Source organism: Populus alba, chromosome 1 (genome assembly GCF_005239225.2).
Source record: "Populus alba chromosome 1, ASM523922v2, whole genome shotgun sequence".
Lineage (NCBI taxonomy): Eukaryota > Viridiplantae > Streptophyta > Magnoliopsida > Malpighiales > Salicaceae > Populus > Populus alba.
This window is the reverse complement of record NC_133284.1, coordinates 22,709,209-22,730,100: the sequence shown is the minus strand read 5'-3', so window position 1 is coordinate 22,730,100 and position 20,892 is coordinate 22,709,209. Positions and strand designations below refer to the sequence as shown.

The 20,892-nt window shown below is 34.3% G+C and overlaps 1 protein-coding gene across 3 annotated transcripts; it reads left to right on the top strand.

Annotated features, from left to right (window-relative positions):
- The first annotated feature begins 982 nt into the window (after positions 1–982).
- Positions 983–10,889, top strand: LOC118040889 (protein TOPLESS). Of its 3 annotated transcripts, XM_035047953.2 has the most exons (27): positions 983–1,141; positions 1,337–1,478; positions 1,589–1,768; positions 1,860–1,973; positions 2,062–2,220; positions 2,677–2,854; positions 2,968–3,091; positions 3,203–3,312; positions 3,445–3,634; positions 3,758–3,867; positions 4,281–4,350; positions 4,453–4,526; positions 4,627–4,722; positions 4,815–4,910; positions 5,043–5,170; positions 5,286–5,520; positions 5,602–5,763; positions 5,846–5,953; positions 6,203–6,349; positions 7,563–7,673; positions 7,781–7,960; positions 8,035–8,163; positions 8,249–8,344; positions 8,738–8,926; positions 9,013–9,179; positions 9,989–10,262; positions 10,650–10,889. In XM_035047953.2, the coding sequence occupies exons 2-26, from the start codon at positions 1,399–1,401 to the stop codon at positions 10,197–10,199; spliced, it is 3,444 nt and encodes a 1,147-aa protein (XP_034903844.1). In that variant the 5' UTR covers positions 983–1,141; positions 1,337–1,398; the 3' UTR covers positions 10,200–10,262; positions 10,650–10,889. The 3 variants fall into 3 exon arrangements, with proteins under 3 accessions (XP_034903844.1, XP_034903842.1, XP_034903840.1); XM_035047951.2 differs by having other exon boundaries at positions 3,203–3,285; positions 4,281–4,526; XM_035047949.2 differs by having other exon boundaries at positions 4,281–4,526.
- The last annotated feature ends 10,003 nt before the right edge of the window (positions 10,890–20,892 follow it).

Below are 20,892 nucleotides of genomic sequence, written 5' to 3'. Positions count from 1 at the left end.
TATATATATATATATATATTTCACAATAAACAAAAAGGTAGTATTTATAATAAATAAGCTTCATATTTGTGTTGCATTATTACCTTTTCTTATAATAACGTGGGTTGATTTTGATGGCTTAGTAGATAAATGAGTTGTCTTATTTGTTTTTACATTTTAAAAGTGTTTTTGAAAAAAAATTAATTTTTATTTTATTTGTTTTGCTTCAAATTAATATTTTTTTGGTGTTTTTAGATCATTTTAATGCGTTGACGTTAAAAATAATCTTTTTAAAATAAAAAATCTTATTTTAATATATTTCTGAGTAAAAAAGCACTTTAAAAAGCAATCGTAACTATACTCACCGCAACCATTTATTTAAGATTATGGTTGCGGTTGCAGAGCGTGTTTAAGAGTATGGTTTCGGTTACTTTTCAAAGTGTTTTTTATTTAGAAATATATCAAAATAATATATATTTTTATTTTTTTAAAATTATTTTTGATATCAGCGCATTAAAATGATTTAAAAACACTAAAAAATTAATTATTTTTTAAATATTTTTTAAAATACAAAAATAAACAAAGTCTTACTATATAAGCTTTGAATCCTAGGAAAAAAAAAATTATGAATTCGTCAATATATATATATATATATATATATATATATATATATATATATATATGATTTTCAACGACATCAATCGTCTAATGCCAACGAAATTATGAAAAAAAAAAAAAAAAAGAACTCGGAATTACTATCTGCGTTGTTGCAGAGCTATTCTTTTTTGAGTAAGAAAGTTGTCAGCTAGAGATTCCGCGCCGAGAAATTCGACAAAACGTAGCCGGCTAAGTGGACCACAAATAACTGTATTTATGCATAAGACAGTGGTCAGATTCTCAGGACTTATCACGTTCTGATAAGCACATTTGAGAAGTACAACGACTTATCATCCTCGTTATCTGTCTCCTCTTTCCTTTTAAATTCGCCATTTCTGCGAGGTTTATTATAGATATAGATATATATATAATTTATGGACTGTATAAAATTCTGTGGGGAGAGAAAGTCTATACAGAGAAAAAAGATAAAAAAATTTGTGCTTCATTTCTAGAGAGAAAGAAAGAGAAAGAAAGGGTCTGATCTCTCAGCTGCTTTCTTCCGGAGGTGAGTTTCTTAGAAATATCTCAGAACCTCTCTCTCTTAATATATTTTTTGATTCCTAAAAGAAAGAAAAGTAGATTTCTCTTTTGATCCTTCACGAAAATCAAATCCCTAATCATGATCTGGTTCTAGGTTTTCCCTTCTTTTTTTTTGGCAGCTCGCTTGTTTGTGATTTTCTTGAAAATATTTTGGTCGCAGGCAGATCTAGAGCTACAGTCGGTGGTATTTGTTCAATTGGTTTACAAAACGGCGCGTTTAAGATGTCTTCTCTCAGTCGAGAGCTTGTTTTCCTGATCTTGCAGTTCCTTGATGAGGAAAAGTTCAAAGAGACTGTTCATAAGTAAGATTGTTTTTGTTTTTTTACAATTATTGCTATTTTTTTATATTAGTGATTACTGATTAGTTGTTAATTTTTGGTGGAAATGTAATGTGAAAATGAAATAAAAATAGGCTTGAGCAGGAATCTGGATTTTTCTTCAACATGAAGTATTTTGAGGATGAGGTGCATAATGGAAATTGGGACGAGGTGGAGAAATACCTATCTGGTTTCACTAAAGTGGATGATAATCGATATTCAATGAAAATATTTTTCGAGATAAGGAAGCAAAAGTATCTCGAAGCTTTGGATAAGTAAGCTTGCAATTCTTTGGGTTTTAACTCCTTAAGCTTATGAGGTGTTGTTTGTTTAGTGATGGTTTTGGTATGTTTTGAAATTTTATAGGCATGATCGGTCCATGGCAGTTGAAATATTGGTGAAGGATTTGAAAGTGTTTTCCACATTCAACGAGGAGCTTTTCAAGGAAATCACTCAACTACTGACATTGGAGAATTTTAGGTAGATGCGTGTTCAAGTAATCGAATTCAAATTCTTTAGTGTCAAGTAAGCATAACAAGTATGCTCAATTTTGCTTTGTTGTATACAGGGAGAATGAGCAACTCTCCAAATATGGAGATACCAAGTCGGCGAGAGCAATCATGTTGGTGGAACTGAAGAAGCTTATCGAAGCAAATCCCTTGTTTCGTGACAAATTGCAGTTTCCTAACCTTAAGAATTCAAGGCTACGAACTCTCATTAACCAAAGGTAATTCATATACGGACAAATGTATATATGATCCCATTCTATTACCATTGTTTTGGCTTGAAATAACTTGTGGCTTGGCAGGTGTTGTTACCTGGAAAAATATTCTTAAATGATATTTTTGTTTATTAAGTGTTATGTAGAACATTTGCATTTCCAGCATTAATTGATGAGCTCCTATCATGCAATCTGTGTTTGAGCTGTTCCACTATTGAGAGAATCGCAATGAAACTTTTCATCATTAGATATGTCTGTCTCTAAACTATAGGCTTGAAAATCTTGGAGTAGGATATGATCTAATCAGTTTATATATTTGTGGAATGTACCCTGACATTACTACTTCATGTTTTCTTCTGTTTCTTTAATTTATAGAAATATGTGGCTTTAGTTGGCATTGTAACATCTGTAAACTTTGGGATGGTTGCAAACAGACAATTTAGTTTGCTATGTAAATTACAGCTTGAATTGGCAGCACCAACTTTGTAAAAACCCAAGGTCAAACCCAGATATAAAGACTCTTTTTGTTGATCATTCATGTGGACAACCAAATGGTGCTCGGGCTCCATCACCTGCAAACAATCCATTGCTTGGCTCCTTACCAAAAGCTGGAGGGTTTCCTCCATTGGGTGCACATGGGGTGGGTCATCAGCTTGGTTGGTTTTATTTTCTCTCTCTCTCTCTCTCTCTCTGTCTCTCTCTCTCTTCTAGTGATGCATGCTTATCCTTATGTGGTTGAACTTTTATATTCAGCCATTTCAACCTGCACCAGCACCAGTCCCAGCACCTCTTGCAAGTTGGATGTCCACTCCTTCCACAGTAACTCATCCTGCAGTCTCTGGAGGAGGAGCCATTGGTCTTGGTGCTCCAATCCCAGGTAGTACATTCCTTCAATTTGCTATAGATGCTTCCGCAAACCATCTTACTGTGTTTGTGAGTTTACATGGTTCCCTTTTTAATAATATATGCATTTTGGTGTCTTGCATAGCTGCTCTGAAGCATCCACGAACTCCTCCAACTAACCCTTCCGTAGATTACCCTTCAGGAGATTCTGACCATGTTGCTAAAAGAGTAAGGCCAATGGGGATTTCTGATGAGGTAGTCTGGTTTTCATGTCATTCGTATCATACTCTTTATGCAAATATGAATGTAGCCAGTAACTTCTAAACTCCTGTCATTATGTTTATGTTATTCCCTTCCAAACTGCTGTGTTGATTGTCATCTATGCAGGTAAATTTGCCAGTTAATGTGTTGCCAGTATCATTTCCAGGGCATGGTCATGGTCATGGTCATGGTCATGGTCATGGTCAGGCTTTTAATGCACTGGATGACTTGCCAAAGGCCGTTGCACGTACTCTGAATCAGGGATCATCTCCTATGAGCATGGATTTCCATCCTCTTCAACTGACTCTCCTTCTAGGTCTGCTTGATTTTTCAGTCTTTCATTTGGTTGGTTCTGTGGCTTTGGCTTATTTGCTTCCTTAAGCATTAATCTAGATTATACCAGGTCTGGCTATTGAATATTTTTAATATGTTGCTACAGTTGGCACCAATGTTGGGGACATTGGGCTGTGGGAAGTTGGTTCTAGGGAGCGACTTGTTTTAAGAATCTTCAAAGTTTGGGATCTGAATGCTTGTTCGATGCCTCTTCAGGTTTGTTCTTTATTCTTTTTTATACCTATGGCACTGAATATAATGTGTGCTAAATGCTGGATGTGATGTAGAACAGTTGAGAAATATAAACAAGCTGTAGAGGTCTTCTTCTATGGTTTTCTCGAATCCGAAAATTGAAGAACACCTAGAGATCCACTGGGTAAAACAAATCAATCTGTAAAGTTTTGATGTTCTTTTTTTTTTTTTTAATCAAATGGCAGACCCCAAAAATAATGTTTAGGTGCTTTTAAATAGTCACCAAACCCTAATTGAATCCAATAAAGTAGGAAGCTCCAATATTTACCTAGATAACAATATAATAAGATAACTAAAGAAAATTACCATCTAACTAAACTAAATAAATAATTCTCCATCATGACTGAAATTGAACTGTCTTTTTTGGCGAAATTTAGGCAGCTTTAGCCAAAGATCCTGGTGTCTCAGTTAACCGTGTAATTTGGAGTCCGGATGGTTCCTTATTTGGTAAGCTAAAATCTATTACACTGCATGGCTGGATTAGGAATATACGCAAGATTTTGGGGGTAAAAAGGCACTTACTGATTTCTCATCTCTGTTCAACAACAGGAGTTGCATACTCAAGGCATATTGTACAAATATATTCTTATCATGGGAATGATGAAGTGCGTCAGCATCTGGAGGTACATAACCTCAAGTTACACCAGTATCAAGCTTGTTATTCTTTGTTGCTCGGGTGTTTGATTTTACTTGATATAAAATGACTCAAATTTTGCCTTGTAGATTGATGCTCATGTTGGTGGAGTTAATGATCTTGCATTCTCCACTCCGAATAAGCAACTCTGTGTAATAACCTGTGGTGATGACAAAACCATTAAGGTAGGGTTTAATGTTACTTTTTGGCTGCATCAAGGGCTATTTCTTCAGACATGAAAAGTTGCCCATTGCTCTTTTCTTTTTCCTATTATTAGGTGTGGGATGCTTCCACTGGTGCAAAACTGTATACTTTTGAAGGTCATGAGGCTCCTGTTTATTCCATTTGCCCGCATTATAAGGAAAACATTCAGGTGACATGTCCATTTTGTGAACATTGTTGTTTATCCTGTTGCATACTTTTGAGTTCATCGTGTCTGTTTTCTCCTTCCACCAATCAATCATTTCTGGTCTTCCATGTTGCTTGACTTTCCTTCTGTGCTCAGTTTATATTTTCAACAGCACTGGATGGAAAGATAAAAGCATGGTTATATGACAATTTGGGATCTCGAGTTGATTATGAGGCTCCTGGTCGCTGGTGCACAACCATGGCTTACAGTGCTGATGGTACAAGGTCAACATAATTGACTCATTGCTCAACAGTCTCCTTTTTCTCTGTATTTGTGCATGGTTGAAATAATAATAATCTTCTCACTTGTTGTCTTTGGGTTTTCGAGTGGAAACTGCAGGCTATTTTCTTGTGGTACAAGTAAAGATGGGGATTCATTTATTGTTGAATGGAATGAAAGTGAAGGTGCTGTGAAAAGAACCTATCTTGGATTTAGAAAACAATCTTGGGGTGTCGTGCAATTTGATACCACAAAGAATCGTTTTTTGGCTGCTGGTGATGATTTCTCCATCAAGTTCTGGGATATGGACAGTGTTCAACTTCTGACAACAATTGATGCTGATGGAGGTCTCCCAGTGAGTTCATTATATGCTAGTAAACTGTAACATATTGTTTTGAGGGTTGTAGTTGCTTATTTTGGCTTTAACAATTCTTAGGCGAGCCCACGTATCCGCTTCAACAAGGATGGCTCGCTTTTGGCTGTTTCTGCGAATGATAATGGGATTAAAATATTGGCAAATACAGATGGCATTAGGTTGTTGCGTACATTTGAAAATCTTTCTTTCGATGCCTCACGAGCATCTGAATCCATTGTGAAGGTAACTTTGTCAATGATTAGTGTGAATGTTACATTGCCCTGGTTGTAATTAACTAGTATCTAACAGTGGGTTTCTTGTGCAGCCTACTGTTAACCCAATCTCAGCTGCAGCGGTGGCGGCAGCAGCTGCTGCTGCAACCAGCACTGGTCTTGCAGACAGGAGTGCCTCTGTGGTTGCCATTGCTGGAATGGTTCGTTGGACATGCATGTTCTTTTACAGTAGCGTCTGAATTTTATGCTCAAGTAACTTGCATATTAATTACCCTTTAATCACACAACTCATTATTGTAACATGGTTTCTCTACTAGAAGAGGACTGAACTAGAGACTAGGAGCATGCACTTAGTTTTCCATGATTATTTTTTAACAATCTTCATTTTCCATGGTAGCACCAAAAGAATCTGTCATAATTTATATTAACAATCAAATTTCTCTTGGTAGAATGGAGATGCCAGGAACTTGGGAGATGTGAAACCTCGATTAACTGAAGAATCCAATGATAAATCAAAGATATGGAAGCTCACTGAAATCAATGAACCATCTCAATGCCGATCCTTGAGGCTCCCTGAAAACTTGAGAGTAACCAAGGTATGGAAATATTTCTCTGAGGGCATCTGAAATACTTTCCGGTCAATTATCCTTTTTGTCTTGCTTGGTCAATATCATTGCAATTCTGACAAACTAGGCTGCACTGTTTTCCTTTGGACAATATACTGATGTTACAGGTCTTCTAAATGCTCCATGATTTAATTTATGCCAACTATTGAACATTTTATTAAAGCTTTAAATCACTGAAGCTTCAGAGGCATGATGATCTTATTTGAGATCATGTTCCTTTCCATACTCTGACCTTGTTATTCAACTTCACTTTGATTCCTTAATACTCAAATGCTTAACTTTACAGGATTACCTACCACTGCTAATTTTTGAAATTTAAGCATTTTTTTTTGTTAGTAAAATCCTGCTAACAGTTCTTTACTCTTAATTATTTCAAGAAATTTGACAATAATGTAGATATAGATGAAGTTTGACCACAGCCACATACAGTAAGAGGGTATAAGAGTTAAAATGTTATGAAATACTACTGGAGGAAAGCAACATATTAGGACTACTTTTGAAGATGCTTGTGCCAACTTTATTTACCATAACTCTAGAGTGGCAACTACTCTCATCATGCTAACTTCATGCGAGTAATGCATTTTGAATATACTGAACTACATGTAAATTTTTTCCTGTGCCATAGAATTTTATTATGTTATTAGTGGATAGAAATTCCAGATATGTTCAATATATATTGCCAACAGTGATGGGATGTCCAAACATAAGAGTGTAAGTTGGCTGTGGCATACATTAACGAGCATCTGTCAGTATTTCTGTGATTTGAAATGGTCATCTTGATTTAAGTATATTGTCCTTTGGAGGGAATAAATAAATAAATAAAAGACTGGGGCATTTATAACCTGTTTAACTACAGTTCATGGAAAGAGGGCTATTTTTTTACCCTTCAAATTAGTCATTTTATTAGGGTGAAATGCAAAACAATTACAAATAGCTACCACTGAGCATATGACAAGAAGAATTACTGAATTAAGGAGTTACAGAGTGCTTAATGGCATCGACAGTGTATGATGGCTATCCACATGTGTTCTTGATTGAATTTATTTATTTATTTGTGGACTGGAATATGATGCTTTATCAAGTTACTCATGAACTCCATCATCTCAAAACTTTTCTTTGTTTTATTCTGTTTCCAACAAGGACATTATCATCAGCTTTTTTTTTTTAATTATTATTTTTGCAGATATCAAGGTTAATCTATACAAACTCTGGCAATGCCATTTTGGCATTAGCTTCAAATGCAATACACCTATTATGGAAATGGCAACGCAGTGATCGGAATGCTAGTGGCAAGGTAAAAGCACTTGCAAAGTGGTTTTAATCAACCATCTGCACTTCTATTTTACTCAAATTTCTAAAATGAGTTCTGTTGTGTATTCAAATTGGTCCTTCATCCTGTAGGCAACAGCAGGTGTGTCACCTCAATTATGGCAACCATCAAGTGGGATTCTGATGACCAATGACAGCACTGACACTAACCCTGAAGAGGCTGTGCCCTGTTTTGCTTTGTCCAAAAATGATTCTTATGTTATGTCAGCATCCGGAGGAAAGATTTCCCTTTTCAATATGATGACATTTAAGGTAATTCAAGGATTGTTGGTTATGATGTGAGACTTTTTCATTCGACTAATCTCATTTTCTTTTGGTGAGTGCAGACGATGACAACTTTCATGCCACCACCTCCTGCAGCAACCTTTCTTGCTTTTCATCCTCAAGATAACAACATAATTGCTATTGGCATGGATGATTCCACAATTCAAATATATAATGTCCGTGTAGATGAGGTATGATGCTATAAACAGTTATTCCTCCTGTTATTGGTTAGAGCAGTATCAATTGTTATTTACTACTGTTCATTTATTGGTGAAGGTCAAGAGCAAGCTCAAAGGCCACTCTAAAAGAATAACTGGCCTTGCCTTTTCCCATGTGTTGAACATGCTAGTCTCATCAGGAGCAGATGCTCAGGTAATAATTTTCCAATTAGATGTCTTGTGTGTTGTCACTGTGCTTTCATGTTTTAGTTTTCTCAATGGGATTTCACCTGGTAGATGCTCAGTTATTTTCCTTGAGAAATATGCATCAATACTTGGTTTTTGAAAATTTCAACATGTTTTAGCATAATTCTGCTTTGCTACTGTTGCAAGTGGGCATGCCAAAGAATTCTTGGTTTATTCTTCTTTCTTTTTTATGCAAATGGCAGGCGTATATACTCCCTGCAGCATCTATTGCTTTTTTCTACACAAAAGATTTTGCCTTTCTTAACTTCTTTGGTTCAAGTCCATAAACTATTCCCCAATCTCCTTTTTTCCTCCCCCCCAAATCTTAACTCATTTCCCATGTAACTTGCTCTTTCTTCAGCTTTGTGTATGGAACTCTGATGGATGGGAAAAGCAGAAAGCAAGATTCTTGCAGGTCCCAGCTGGAAGGACACCAACAGCACAATCAGACACTCGTGTACAATTTCATCAGGACCAGATACATTTCCTGGTTGTGCATGAGACTCAGCTTGCCATATATGAAACCACAAAGCTAGAATGTGTAAAGCAGGTACTTTTGTCTCTTAAGTTGACTTTATTGTGGAACTACCATGTTGTTGTCAGGTACTGAGTTACTCTTCCTTTTTCCTGATTTAGTGGGTTCTACGTGAATCTTCTGCGCCAATCTCACATGCAGTGTTCTCCTGTGATAGTCATCTGGTATATGCCAGTTTCTTAGATGCAACTGTCTGTGTATTTAGTGCTATGAATCTCAGATTACGTTGTCGTATCAATCCTTGTACGTATCTCTCCCCTAACGTCAGGTAATTATCTTGCAGCATTCATTGGTGTAGGTCTTTTAAGATTTATCTCCAACATTACTCAGTTGACATATGGTGCTATTGTGTTTATGTGGAACAATTCCCTATGTGCAGCTTCCAGCAAGTATTCTAATATACTCTTGCAAGTATGTGATAACTTAAATAAATGGTGGCTTGCCTGTTATTAGGTTTTTTAATTATCACTTTCTAAGGCATCCAATGGTTCATTTTGTGTTGAGCTTTGGGTTAACTTTCTCCTCCACCTATCTCTGAATTACTTTTCATGGTTCTCTAAGATAATTTATACCTGCCTTTTTTCGTATGACTTTCTTGGTAGAATGATGGGATTACATTGTTGTATTGTTCTGAGAAGTTAAATGGTCAAAAGAGTCGACCATCTTGGAAAAGTCATGAGCAAATCTTCATATCTGGTGACATCTGTTACTGCACTTTAAAGTGCATCTAAAACTTAAAAAGAAAAACAGATGGTCCTCGCACATAAATTGTGATCTCTTGCTCTAGATAATAGTAATACCATATAACCAGGAATGAGTTTCCAAATATGCTTAAATGTTTTCGTTCTTGTTGATCTATAATCATTCACAGGATTCTGCTTTTACAAGTCAATTCCATTTTATTACTTATTCATGCATCATAAATTCCTAGTCCATAACTTGTTTGCTTTGGACTCTACCTCCTGTTTATGCAATGCACATCCTGATTTTGACAGTTTGCTAGCTGAAGTATAATTTTCTACCTTCTTTTTATGCAATAGCCACGTTATTTTGACCCCCATTATTACATATATGCAGTTCAAATGTCCACCCACTAGTGATAGCTGCACACCCACAAGAACCAAATCAGTTTGCATTGGGACTATCAGATGGTGGGGTTCATGTCTTTGAGCCTCTGGAATCTGAAGGGAAATGGGGTGTGCCTCCACCTGCTGAGAATGGGTCAGCAAGTAGTGTGCCAGCTACTCCTTCAGTTGGACCATCAGGTTCGGATCAAGCTCAGAGATGATCAATGACTGCCAGAGAACAAGTTCTTTTACATGCTTGGCTTGCTGGCCCATTCCTAAATTAGGTTCGTACCCATTTCGAGACTTACTTTTATTCCATATCCAACCCAACCCAACAACCTGATCCTACTTCTGGCCACCTGAAAAACACGGTGCGTTGAAGCATCTGGACATGACCACTAGTTGATTATATTTCAGCTGATTGGTTGAACTCTAAATACAATCTTGCAGTGCTAGTTGTGGACTTCTATTGATTGATTTGCATTTTCAGTAGTCTACTCTTACCCCACACTATTCATTCCTGGCTATGGTTATCTAACATTCTTCGCTTTTAATTTGTTATGTGTTTATCCATTGTTATTGACATTAACAACATCAGTGTCTAGATCCGAGAGTTTCTGACTTTGTTCTCCTTCTTCATTCCTTTTTCCTTGATTTCTTCCTTTGTGCAGTACGAGGTTCAATGATACGTAACCTGCTCAAGGAACGAGTTGCAAAAGATGTAGATTTAGCATGTTCTGTCTGATACTTCGTGAGGTAAATGCTGTAGTGGTAATAGTATTAATAGTGATGCCTTTTGACCTTAAGCTAGAAATTTATTCAAGGAAGGGTTTTTTCTTTTTTCTTTTTTTAACTCTTGAATACTCTGTAATATTTTTATTATTTTTTCTTCAAACATTGAAATTTCTTCATTGTTTTGTTTGTCATGGAGAATCTTTTCCTCAACCCAGTCTTTCGATTGTTGACAAGAATCCATGGAGTGGACTCCCAACCATCACTACCACTCACAATATCAGACCATAAAGCTTCATGTTTACATGAATTAATTATTATCTCCATAAATGATAGAAGCGTTGAAGCAAGTATTGGTACCCAACATGATAACACAAACAAGAATAAATTGATCTGAACTTCCCACATCAGCATCCCAACAAATCTAAGCTCAACCGTGACATGAGAAATCAAAATTATACAATAACACTGTTGAAGAAGTCTAGAAATACTATCTTTTAATCTCTCTAACCCGAGTTTCAACCAAACCGAAAGGAGCTGTTTTTTTCTACTAAATAAGACGATATAGTTAATAGGATCATTCAAAACTCTAACGTAAGATAAACATAGAAAAATGAATAGAGGAAGATAAACTAATGTGGATCAACCCTAACGTGGATTAACCCAACCCGTGAACATTAAGAGCCTATTATATATTTTAAATGGACCAATCACAAGTTCAAAAGCAAAGACATTGAAAAAAGCATTAAATGAGTTGGTTGTGCAAGTTTTGATTTGGGGATTCATTAAAGCATCAAGAAGAGGTCTTAGTACATTTAATACATGTATAAGACGGGTCCACTCCACCTTTATTTTGGCCATGAAATTTCAACAACAAAGCTATCAATTTTGTATTAGTTTTGATCAGTCTTGTTTTATGATGTTTCCATGTATTTTGTTGATTCCTAACTAGTTTTAGATTTCTTATTATGTGTAGGATCATTAATTATTTCGTTTAAATATCAAGATTTATTATTTTTATTTTATTTTATTGTCAGTTGAGGAGAAAACACAGCAAATAAAATAAAGGAATCCAAGCTAACTTAGAAAACACATGTTGCAGTAAAGTTTCCTTGGGATGCAAAGAGAATAATTCAACAACTTAATTGTGTTTTCTAGTATTGGAAGGATACCAAGAGGCGGTAATGAGGAGCATTAAAGGTAACATCATTTTTCTTCTAAAAAAAAGATAAATAAAAAGTTGAGATCAGAATCCTATTCTAACTTGAAAACCAAAAGGGCTTCTCTTTTAGTTTTTAGGATTATTGGCCAACATTATAGGCTATAAATAAATCTTGTATTAGACTTGCAAAATTTTATTTCCTTCTTATCTTCTCACGGCAAAACAAAACTTAGAATTATAGGCTTTATTTTTATTATATTAGCTATAATTCAAGGCTTGTTCGAGTTTAATTAATACTTTGTTTTCAGCTAGAATCCAAGGCTTGTTTGGATCAGGGTTCAGGCTTACTAGTAAAGATTCTGAGTAAGTTTTTGTAAGTGGATCAATTCAGTCCACAAAGGTAGATCCATTAGGGTTAACTTTCAGAACTATTTAAATACATGTAAACCTAATTTTTAGCACTTTTTGAGCAATGATACTTCTAAATTTTTTAGTTTAATGTGCGAGAGAGATTCTTGTATTTTTTGGTCCTTGAACAAACTAAATCTGACTTATCAAAGATTAACTGGCTTCTTAGTGTCATTTAACTTCATTCCAATAGTGTTGGTTTCGTAGGACAAATTTTTATTATGTCACACTCTTATCAGACCTCTTTTGACTTTTCAGGATTAGATCTCAATCTTAATTATAGATTGCGTGACCATATAATCACGAGATTCGCATCACAAATAACAACACAAAAATTAACTCGACTTGCCCCCTCACGAGGAGCTTGATTTCCTTTTCTTCTTGGAAGAACCTACTGAACCCTTTTTCTTCCTTTTCTCTCTCTCAAGAGAGTCTTTAGCCTTACTTGCTAACTGATTAACATTTTCCTTGTTGATGGAATTCAAAGGAGATTAAGGAGAAGGACTCACCGAAACCAAAAACATAGACTTTTGATCAGTACAATCCTCATCCATATCCCCTTCCCTAACTTCAATATCAATCTCCTCCTATGCCTATTGAACACAATTATAGGCGAAGGAGCTTATATAGATTTTCCATTAATGGTCTCACAAGTAGCAATATTTGAGTCGAAAATCCTTTGATCTAAAATAGTACATGCACCCCCTTCTCATGCACTATATCTCCTTGTAAACTATTCATAACAGGAGTAGAGATTGGTTTCTCATCTTCATTACAATTAGTATTATGCACAACAAATATATAATGTCTCATCATTCTTAGAACCCTTATTCCTTTAATGAATGTATCCATATTGTTGTGGCATTTATAAAGACATTGCAATTACTACACTTGGAAGATATCCATTTATAATCAGCTAATTTTTTTTATGAATGTCTTATTTGGGCGGTATAAGTCATAGACCTTAACTAGTGTTTTGAGGTATTTATCTCAGCATAAACTCTTGCGTAGCTCAGCCTTTTACGCAATAATGTATTAAGATCAACATGAAAAGGAACCCAACAGCTAGTTACACAACTCAATCCCTTAATAGTCTAATACTCAAGAGGAACATTATAAATCTTAACCTAAACCAAAACTCTATCCAAATCATCTTTAGAAAATTGCATGTTTGGTTGCCAACATTTAAGCACCAAAGGTCTGTTTGCCATGTGCCAGAAAGCTTTATCGAAAGCATTAGTATCATGATCCACTTAGTCAAAAATGAAGAGGAAGAATCCATTCTTTGATGATAAAACTTTTGATAGTCCATAGGAGCCCCAAATTTTATTACCATAAAGTTAACAATTGGATACGATAATTTATGTCCCATAAAATGATCGACCGGAGTGGATTGCCTATGTTTGCAGCCTTTTTTGAACACATCAAGTGGTGGTCCTACTTTCACACAACCATCATCCATAGAAGGGGGGAAAATGCAAGTTGGGGTTGTATACATACCAAGAGTCATGATGCACCTTGGGTTTCTAAGACGAACAAACTAGCAATCTAATGTGAAGAAGGAAGGTAGGTTTGGTTATATGATTTTTCTTATGGTGTTTTGTTGAAAATTACATGATTTATAAAAATAAAAAAATGAGGGATAAAGTCTAAATGAAACTCTTTGGTAGGTCAGGGACGCCAAAAAAAAATTCTAATCAATATAAAAATACCATACTCTTTGTGATTAAGAGTGATAGGTCTGATTTGTTTTTCAACTAATTATGAAAATGAAAGAAGAAAGAAGAAAGAAGAAAGCTCTCAAAATGGGAAGTTGAGAAGTTTTATATTATTTCCAAAAGTTTTTAATACTTGGTCCAAAACATCATTATATACTTGAAAAAACCCTGCAAGTCTAGAAAATAAATGACATAATTAAGACCTAAATCAATGACTTTGTTTAGAAAACTAGACAAATAATAAATAACACACATTTCTTACTTGTCGAACACACACGGATACAAAAAAATAAAACAACCATAACTTCTCACACAAAACTCCAATACATGAATAAATGACATTATAATCTTGAAAACCATATAGAATAGGCTTATTTTCAATGCTATGGTGGTGAAAATTCAAATTCAAATTGCCTATGGGCTGACAACAAATCCAAACTCTCCAAAACTCTCAAATCATGACCTAAGCCTTATTTAAAATCAAGCAAACACATTTGAACCATTTCTATTTAATTTAGAAGCCTCCAAACTTATCAAATTTTCAGTCATGCTAATCTTACTTGTTAAGCTCAATGTTTTGCTTGAGCTCTCATCATTAGACCATCTAAATATCCATACACATTAGAATAAAACCCTTTCATATTAGAATTGTGATGTGATATAGACCTTTTGATCAAGTGGTCAAGCAACCCCCAATAAGGATGATACTTTTCCAAGAAAGCTGAAAATCAGGTTTAAGAACCTTGACCTAGAGATAACCTGTAACTAAGAACTAGAGGTATTAAAATTCATGAATTGACACCATAAGGTCAATTATACCTTGATAAGTTAGGTTTTTTTCTTTGTCACATCAAAAAACATGTTTGCTTTAAGCAAAACACAATAATATTATTAATCTGAAGGCTGCTGAAATTCACACCAAGAAAAACATTATATAGTTCTAAGATAATTAACTCTAATGGACCTATATTGGGTTGCAAAACATTGAGCTTTCAGCTAACAAACCCAATTGAACTTAAAAATATAAAGTGAAATATTACGGTTCAAATAATACTTAAAACAACATAAGAACTACGTAAAATATTAAAAAAAAATACAAGGAAACAACCATCCCCTAAAACCATCCCTAGTATGCTTAATTTCCTTGTGTAGTCAGGTCTGACTTGCATAGGAATAATATGTGTTTGTCGTCCCTGTTAAACCTATTTCCATGCTTGGAACATGTTGCTTTGAATGCTTGATCTTCTTCCCTTGTTTGGTCGAATTAATGCTCTAAAAAATAGGAAAGAGAGTTATTGAATTCTTTCCTTTTCAAAGCCTTCCACAATCTCCCTTTAAAGTAAGGAAATCCTACAAAAGAAAGGAAAGAAAACAACAAGGAAATTCCTTCAAATTTGCCCACCTCTTGTTAATTCGAACCTCTTGGTCACGTGGTCAAGCAACCCCCAACGAAGTAGATAACAACCCAAAAAGATAAAAACTAGGTTTGATAGAACTTTAACCAAAAGGTAACCATGTACCTAAGAACCAAAGGTATTGGAAAAAGATTTGGAGCTAAAGATAACCTTGTATATAAGAACCCTAAGTATGTGAATGACGCCACAAAGTTAATTAATCTTTGATAAGTAAGTGTACGATTTTTGTCCCAACAAAGAAAAGTTATTTTGCTATAAGCAAATAAAAAAAAACTCATGTTTATTCTCCAACTTGCAACTGAAATTTACAACTAAAAAACATTATATAATCTCCTCTAACTAACCGTAATGGATTTATTTTGGGTTGCAAGCTAATGGGCCTAAACTAGTAATCAATTAATATAATTTCAATGATGAAATAAACCCCTTTACAATATCTAATAAGCTAGAACAAAAAAAAAATTAAAAATGATTATTGAACATTAAATTAATAAATAAAATATGATAATAAAAACAAAGTCTACATGCCAAAATTCCTCCATGTAGCTCAAATATCCATTTTTTGCATATTCTTGGTAGATTTTCAATCCTGACTTCAAACACATTGTTCCTTCTCGTCTGGATGAATTATTGGGCCTACCATTTATGGTCGGAAATATTGAGATGTCTAGTTTCCAGACCAATGTCAATAAAAGAAAAATCTACCTGTAGCTCCAAATATGTTCCTAAAAGTACATACGAGTCTAATTTAGCAGATTTGACAAAATTTATCTAGCAACTTCGACCATTTAAAATAACATGTTCCAAAACTCCATTTGACTTGAACATTAACAAAATATATTTTCATATGTCTAGCATCTCTTTGTAAAATTTCAACTTGTTCTGATGTATAGTTTTGGAGATATGTTTGATCTTTCAAAATTAGTTAGCAAACATTTGAAGGCCATTATTCGGACCTGACTTAGATCGTATCATCCTCCCCTTATTTAAAAAGATTCCACCTCAAATCTATATCATGAAAAACATCTTTTAAGTAAAAAAAAATTACTACTAAGCTGAAGAATAACATCATCATCAAAACCAAGAAGAACCTTGTTAGCAAATAAGATCCCCCTGATATACAAGCTCTCCTTTTCAATTATTTTCTCCTTCCTCAATTTCAGTTGCTCCTCATAAATTTGTTTAGGTGTCAAAGATACAAGAGTTATAGATTTTTCATTCATCTCAAATAAATACCCATTTGTCACTCTATCATGCATAATTCTTCTATCATACTGTCATGGTTTACCAAGCAACAAGTAACTAACTTGCATTGGCACAATATCACATAACACTTCATCACAATATTTACCAATAGAAAAGGCAACCAAAACCTGTTTATTTGCTTCACCACCATCATTTAACCAATGTAATTTATAAGGTATGGGATGTTTGGTAGTGTGCAAGTCTAATTTTCTCATCAATTCAGTACTTGCTACTTAGTGCAACTAGCATTATCTATTATTAAGCTGCATATCTTATTATGAACATGGCATCTCATGTGGAATATGTTATCCCTTTGACCTTCTGAATCATTCACCTTGACATGCATATTCAGTACTCTCCTCACCATAAGTGCCTCTCCTTCAACTGGATACTCGACATAAACATCATCAACAACCTTCAATGGTGGCATCTTCTCATCTTTATCATCCCCATCTATCTTAACCTCACTATTAGCTTTCATAATCATGACTCTTTTGTTTAGACACTGTGAAGCAACATGACCAAAACCTAGACAACGAAAACATTTAATGTCACGACTACAATAAGTAGGAGTTCTTCTCTCTAGGGTATTTGGCCTTACCGAATGGTACCCTTTCATTTTAGTTGTTTCTCAACCTTAACGACCATATGAATCATCTCCTCCAACTCCACATAATGATGCAACTCCATAATATGAGTTATATCATGGTTAAGGCCATTCATGAATCTAACCATGGTAGCCTCCTTATCCTCTTTAACATAAGCTTGAATCATAGCAAGTTTTATCTCCTTAAAGTAATCATCGATACTTTTTGTACCTTGACTCAAACTCTGCAACCTTTAATAGAATTCTCTATAATAGTGGCTAGGCACAAATATTCTCCTCATAAAGGATTTCATCTCATCCCAAGTATCAACTTGCCTCTCATAACTCCTCCTTATTTTTTCACTAACTAATCTCACCATACAATGTCATAGTCGGTAACAACAATCACAACAAGCTTGACTTTCTTGGGTTCTAGATAATTATGGCTCTAAAAAATTCAAACCACCTTCTCTTATTTTAAATAAACTTCTGGATGAGAAAAACCAGTATTTTCAGCTTAATTGTACCTTAATCTTCACCTAACTCAGCGTTATAGTCCTAGTATATATAATTACCTATTTGGCTAAATTTTACATCCTCAAAGATGGGAAAAACAAACAATATGAACATGTACTTCTCCCTATATCTGTTGTGGTATTTGGATAGGAAAAGTATGACTTCTCATTATGATTCAAACATAAATCAGATATAATAAATATATGTTGTCATAAAGACTATTTTTGTGTTATATTTTTTTATGTGATTGCTTATATCTTTCAACAATTGCATTCAAAACAATAGTTCCACAAAGGATTTGCCACTGTTGGTTTTTTTTTTTTTGTTGGAATGTATTATAACTTGCAACTAGTTTTGTTGCATTGTCATTAACGACGTAGTTCATGCAAGCAAAATGTTTGGAATGAAAAAATAATTTGCACTTTTTAAAAGCTACTTCTTTGTTTATTCGACTATAATTTGCTCAAAAAAGACTTTGTTGCTACTGCTACGTTCTTCATTTGCACTTTTTTTTTTTTTTCATATTTAGCTTATGGTTAAGGTTTTCCATTGTTCTCTTGCATTGTTTAATGCTTATCTTTCCCTTTATCTCAGCATTCATGTTGTCTGCAACTGCATTATCTATGCATTACATGACTTGTTATTTTTAGTAAAAAACAATGGTTTGTTCTGCTAGATTACTTACCATATAACTCATTCTATTGCTGTTTATTTTTTGATTAATTTTACAAGCTTTTAGAGAATAATATAAATCATATCATGGGACCTCACCTAACAACTTAAGTTATTGGGTTGAGATGGTTATTTGATATGGTATCAGAGCTTTGATGACCTAGTGGTCACGAGTTTGAATCTCATTATCCCCATTTAATTGATAAAAATCAAGCACAAGATAATGTGAGTTTGTGTAAGTTGCAAGCCCAAATAGCTTTCATTTGAGAGGATGTGTTAAAAAATAATATAAATCATATCATGGGACCTCACCTAACAGCTTAAGCTATTAGGCAATCCATCAATATGTTATGAACGAGATATATTATATTAGAATGGTGATTCCATGGATGCTTTGCTTATTGTCTACTTTATGGTACGGTTTTAAGGTAATAACATTCGGATAAAGGGATTATTTCTCAATTGAGATGGACTACCTTGGGCTAAGGATTGGATTTCAGCTTTGAATTTTTTTAGTTTGTGAAGTCTATGCTTTGTGATTGCAGATGCAATGTTTGTGAAAATTCAACATTTTTCAATTCAATCTAGGTGTCTTCCTTCTTATATATTAGCAAATTTTGTGCATTTTGTTTCTCTTGTATGTTGTTTCTTGGTTATTCTTGACATCGATTTACATGTTTGTTCTTGTTTCTTTTAAGTGTACATCAATCTATATTTTAATTTTAACTATCTTGCTTATTTATACTTTTGGTTTGTTTGCATCCATTTTTTTCTTAGCCGTCCTGTAATTATTTATTAACAACTTTTTCATTGTTATTCGATTTTGCTTTCTCCTGAACTATTCCTTTAATCTACGCTTTTAGCCTCATTCAATTCCTTACTTCCCTTCCTGTATCCTACACTTTGTATCCTGCCTTTTCTCATCTCCTTTTTAGGAGTGATTATTTTTTGTTTGGTTTGGTTTTTATCTATAAAAAACAACCAAACTAGTTTTTTTAAAAAAAAATCAAAATCGGGTCAAACTGACCAGTTTCGATCCGGTTTAGTTTGGTTCTTGATTTTAAAAAACCGAGAGACACTATATGCTTTTTTTTGCCTTCCTAATATTTTTTTATGTTTTGTTTAAGTGTGCAAGACTCCTGCTAAGTGACCATCTCCTTTAAACCCGTCGAGGGCCGCCTCTTTTGCATAATAACAAACCGGAAAAGCAAATTATTGATTCAAAATGGCTTGACTTCCATACAACTGCATAAACCCAAAATTCACAAAGTTATTATAAATGAATACAAAATCCCAATAATCGAACGAAGAATAGGCACCTCCTTTATAAAAATTGATAATAATTCCAAAATTATATCCTTAAAGAAACCCACATGATATTTGGAATTTCCCATAAAAATAATCCCAACCAACATATAATTCCATTTTCATCAGAAAAATAATTATATAAAAAGAAAAGGCATCACATGGACCTAAAGAAATCCCTAACATTTCTTCTTGTCCACTGAAGCAAAAAATAATGAAAAAAAATCAATAAATGGATTTAGAATTTGATTAACTTTGTTCGATAACATGTCGGACATCAAAGAGGAATCATAATCCAGCGTCAAGAAAAGAATGGATGATTGGAAAGGAGGTAAATGATTTGGAATAGAGAGTAGAAAAGCAAAACTTGTTTGGATCTGGATAAAAGGTCATAACTGAAAGCCATGGTTTCTTCTTCTTCTTCTTCTTCCTTCTTTTTTTTTTTTTTTTCAAATCAAAGGAGTAGGGTTGTTTGGCTCATTGTTTTTGTATGACTACTGAAATCCAACCTGAATGGGCCTGTTTCTTTGTGTTTCTAAGTGATGATGGAAACACAAACTATTTTGGATCTCTATGTTTCTGTTTTCCAAGTCTAAGGAGAGGGAGAGGCAAGAGGGGGTGAGTGCTATGGTAGTGGTATCTAGGGTTAGCAAATCTTCATTTTCTATTTATAGTACCTTTTTTAAATTAAAAAAAAAAAAAAAAACCAATTCAGGTTAACTGGTTTCTACATTACAAAACCAAAACCAAACCAAACCAAACCAAACCGGTTTTTTTAAAAAATATTCTAATTGATTTTTTTCTTTGTTCAGTTTTTTCATTCAATTTTTTTAGTTTTCTCAGTTTATCGGGTTTTTTTTTTATAACCCATCCTCTCTTTCATTATATTCCTGCTTGCAGCGACCTTCCCAGCTGCAACAGCCATCACTTTTCGCAGCTAACAAGCAGCCCAGCCAGCTCCGCCGCCCACAAACACACATATTGCCGTCTTATTTTCCGTACTTTTTGTTTCCGTGTCTCAAAAACCAAAAGGGGCAGCCGTTGGATTCTTAAACATGGAAATAAAGTCTACATAATCTCATAATAGGCAACTGATGCAAGTAAATTACACGATTCATAAAATGAACTAAAGGGCTCACAGTTTACGGCATGGGA

Excerpts from the sequence above, each read along its gene's own strand:
- LOC118040889 (XM_035047949.2), top strand. The coding sequence starts at position 1,399 with ATGTCTTCTCTCAGTCGAGAGCTTGTTTTCCTGATCTTGCAGTTCCTT. Across the intron at positions 5,521-5,601 it reads ATGCTGATGGAGGTCTCCCA|GCGAGCCCACGTATCCGCTT; the intron begins GTGAGTTCATTA and ends AACAATTCTTAG. Across the intron at positions 8,164-8,248 it reads ATAATGTCCGTGTAGATGAG|GTCAAGAGCAAGCTCAAAGG; the intron begins GTATGATGCTAT and ends TTATTGGTGAAG.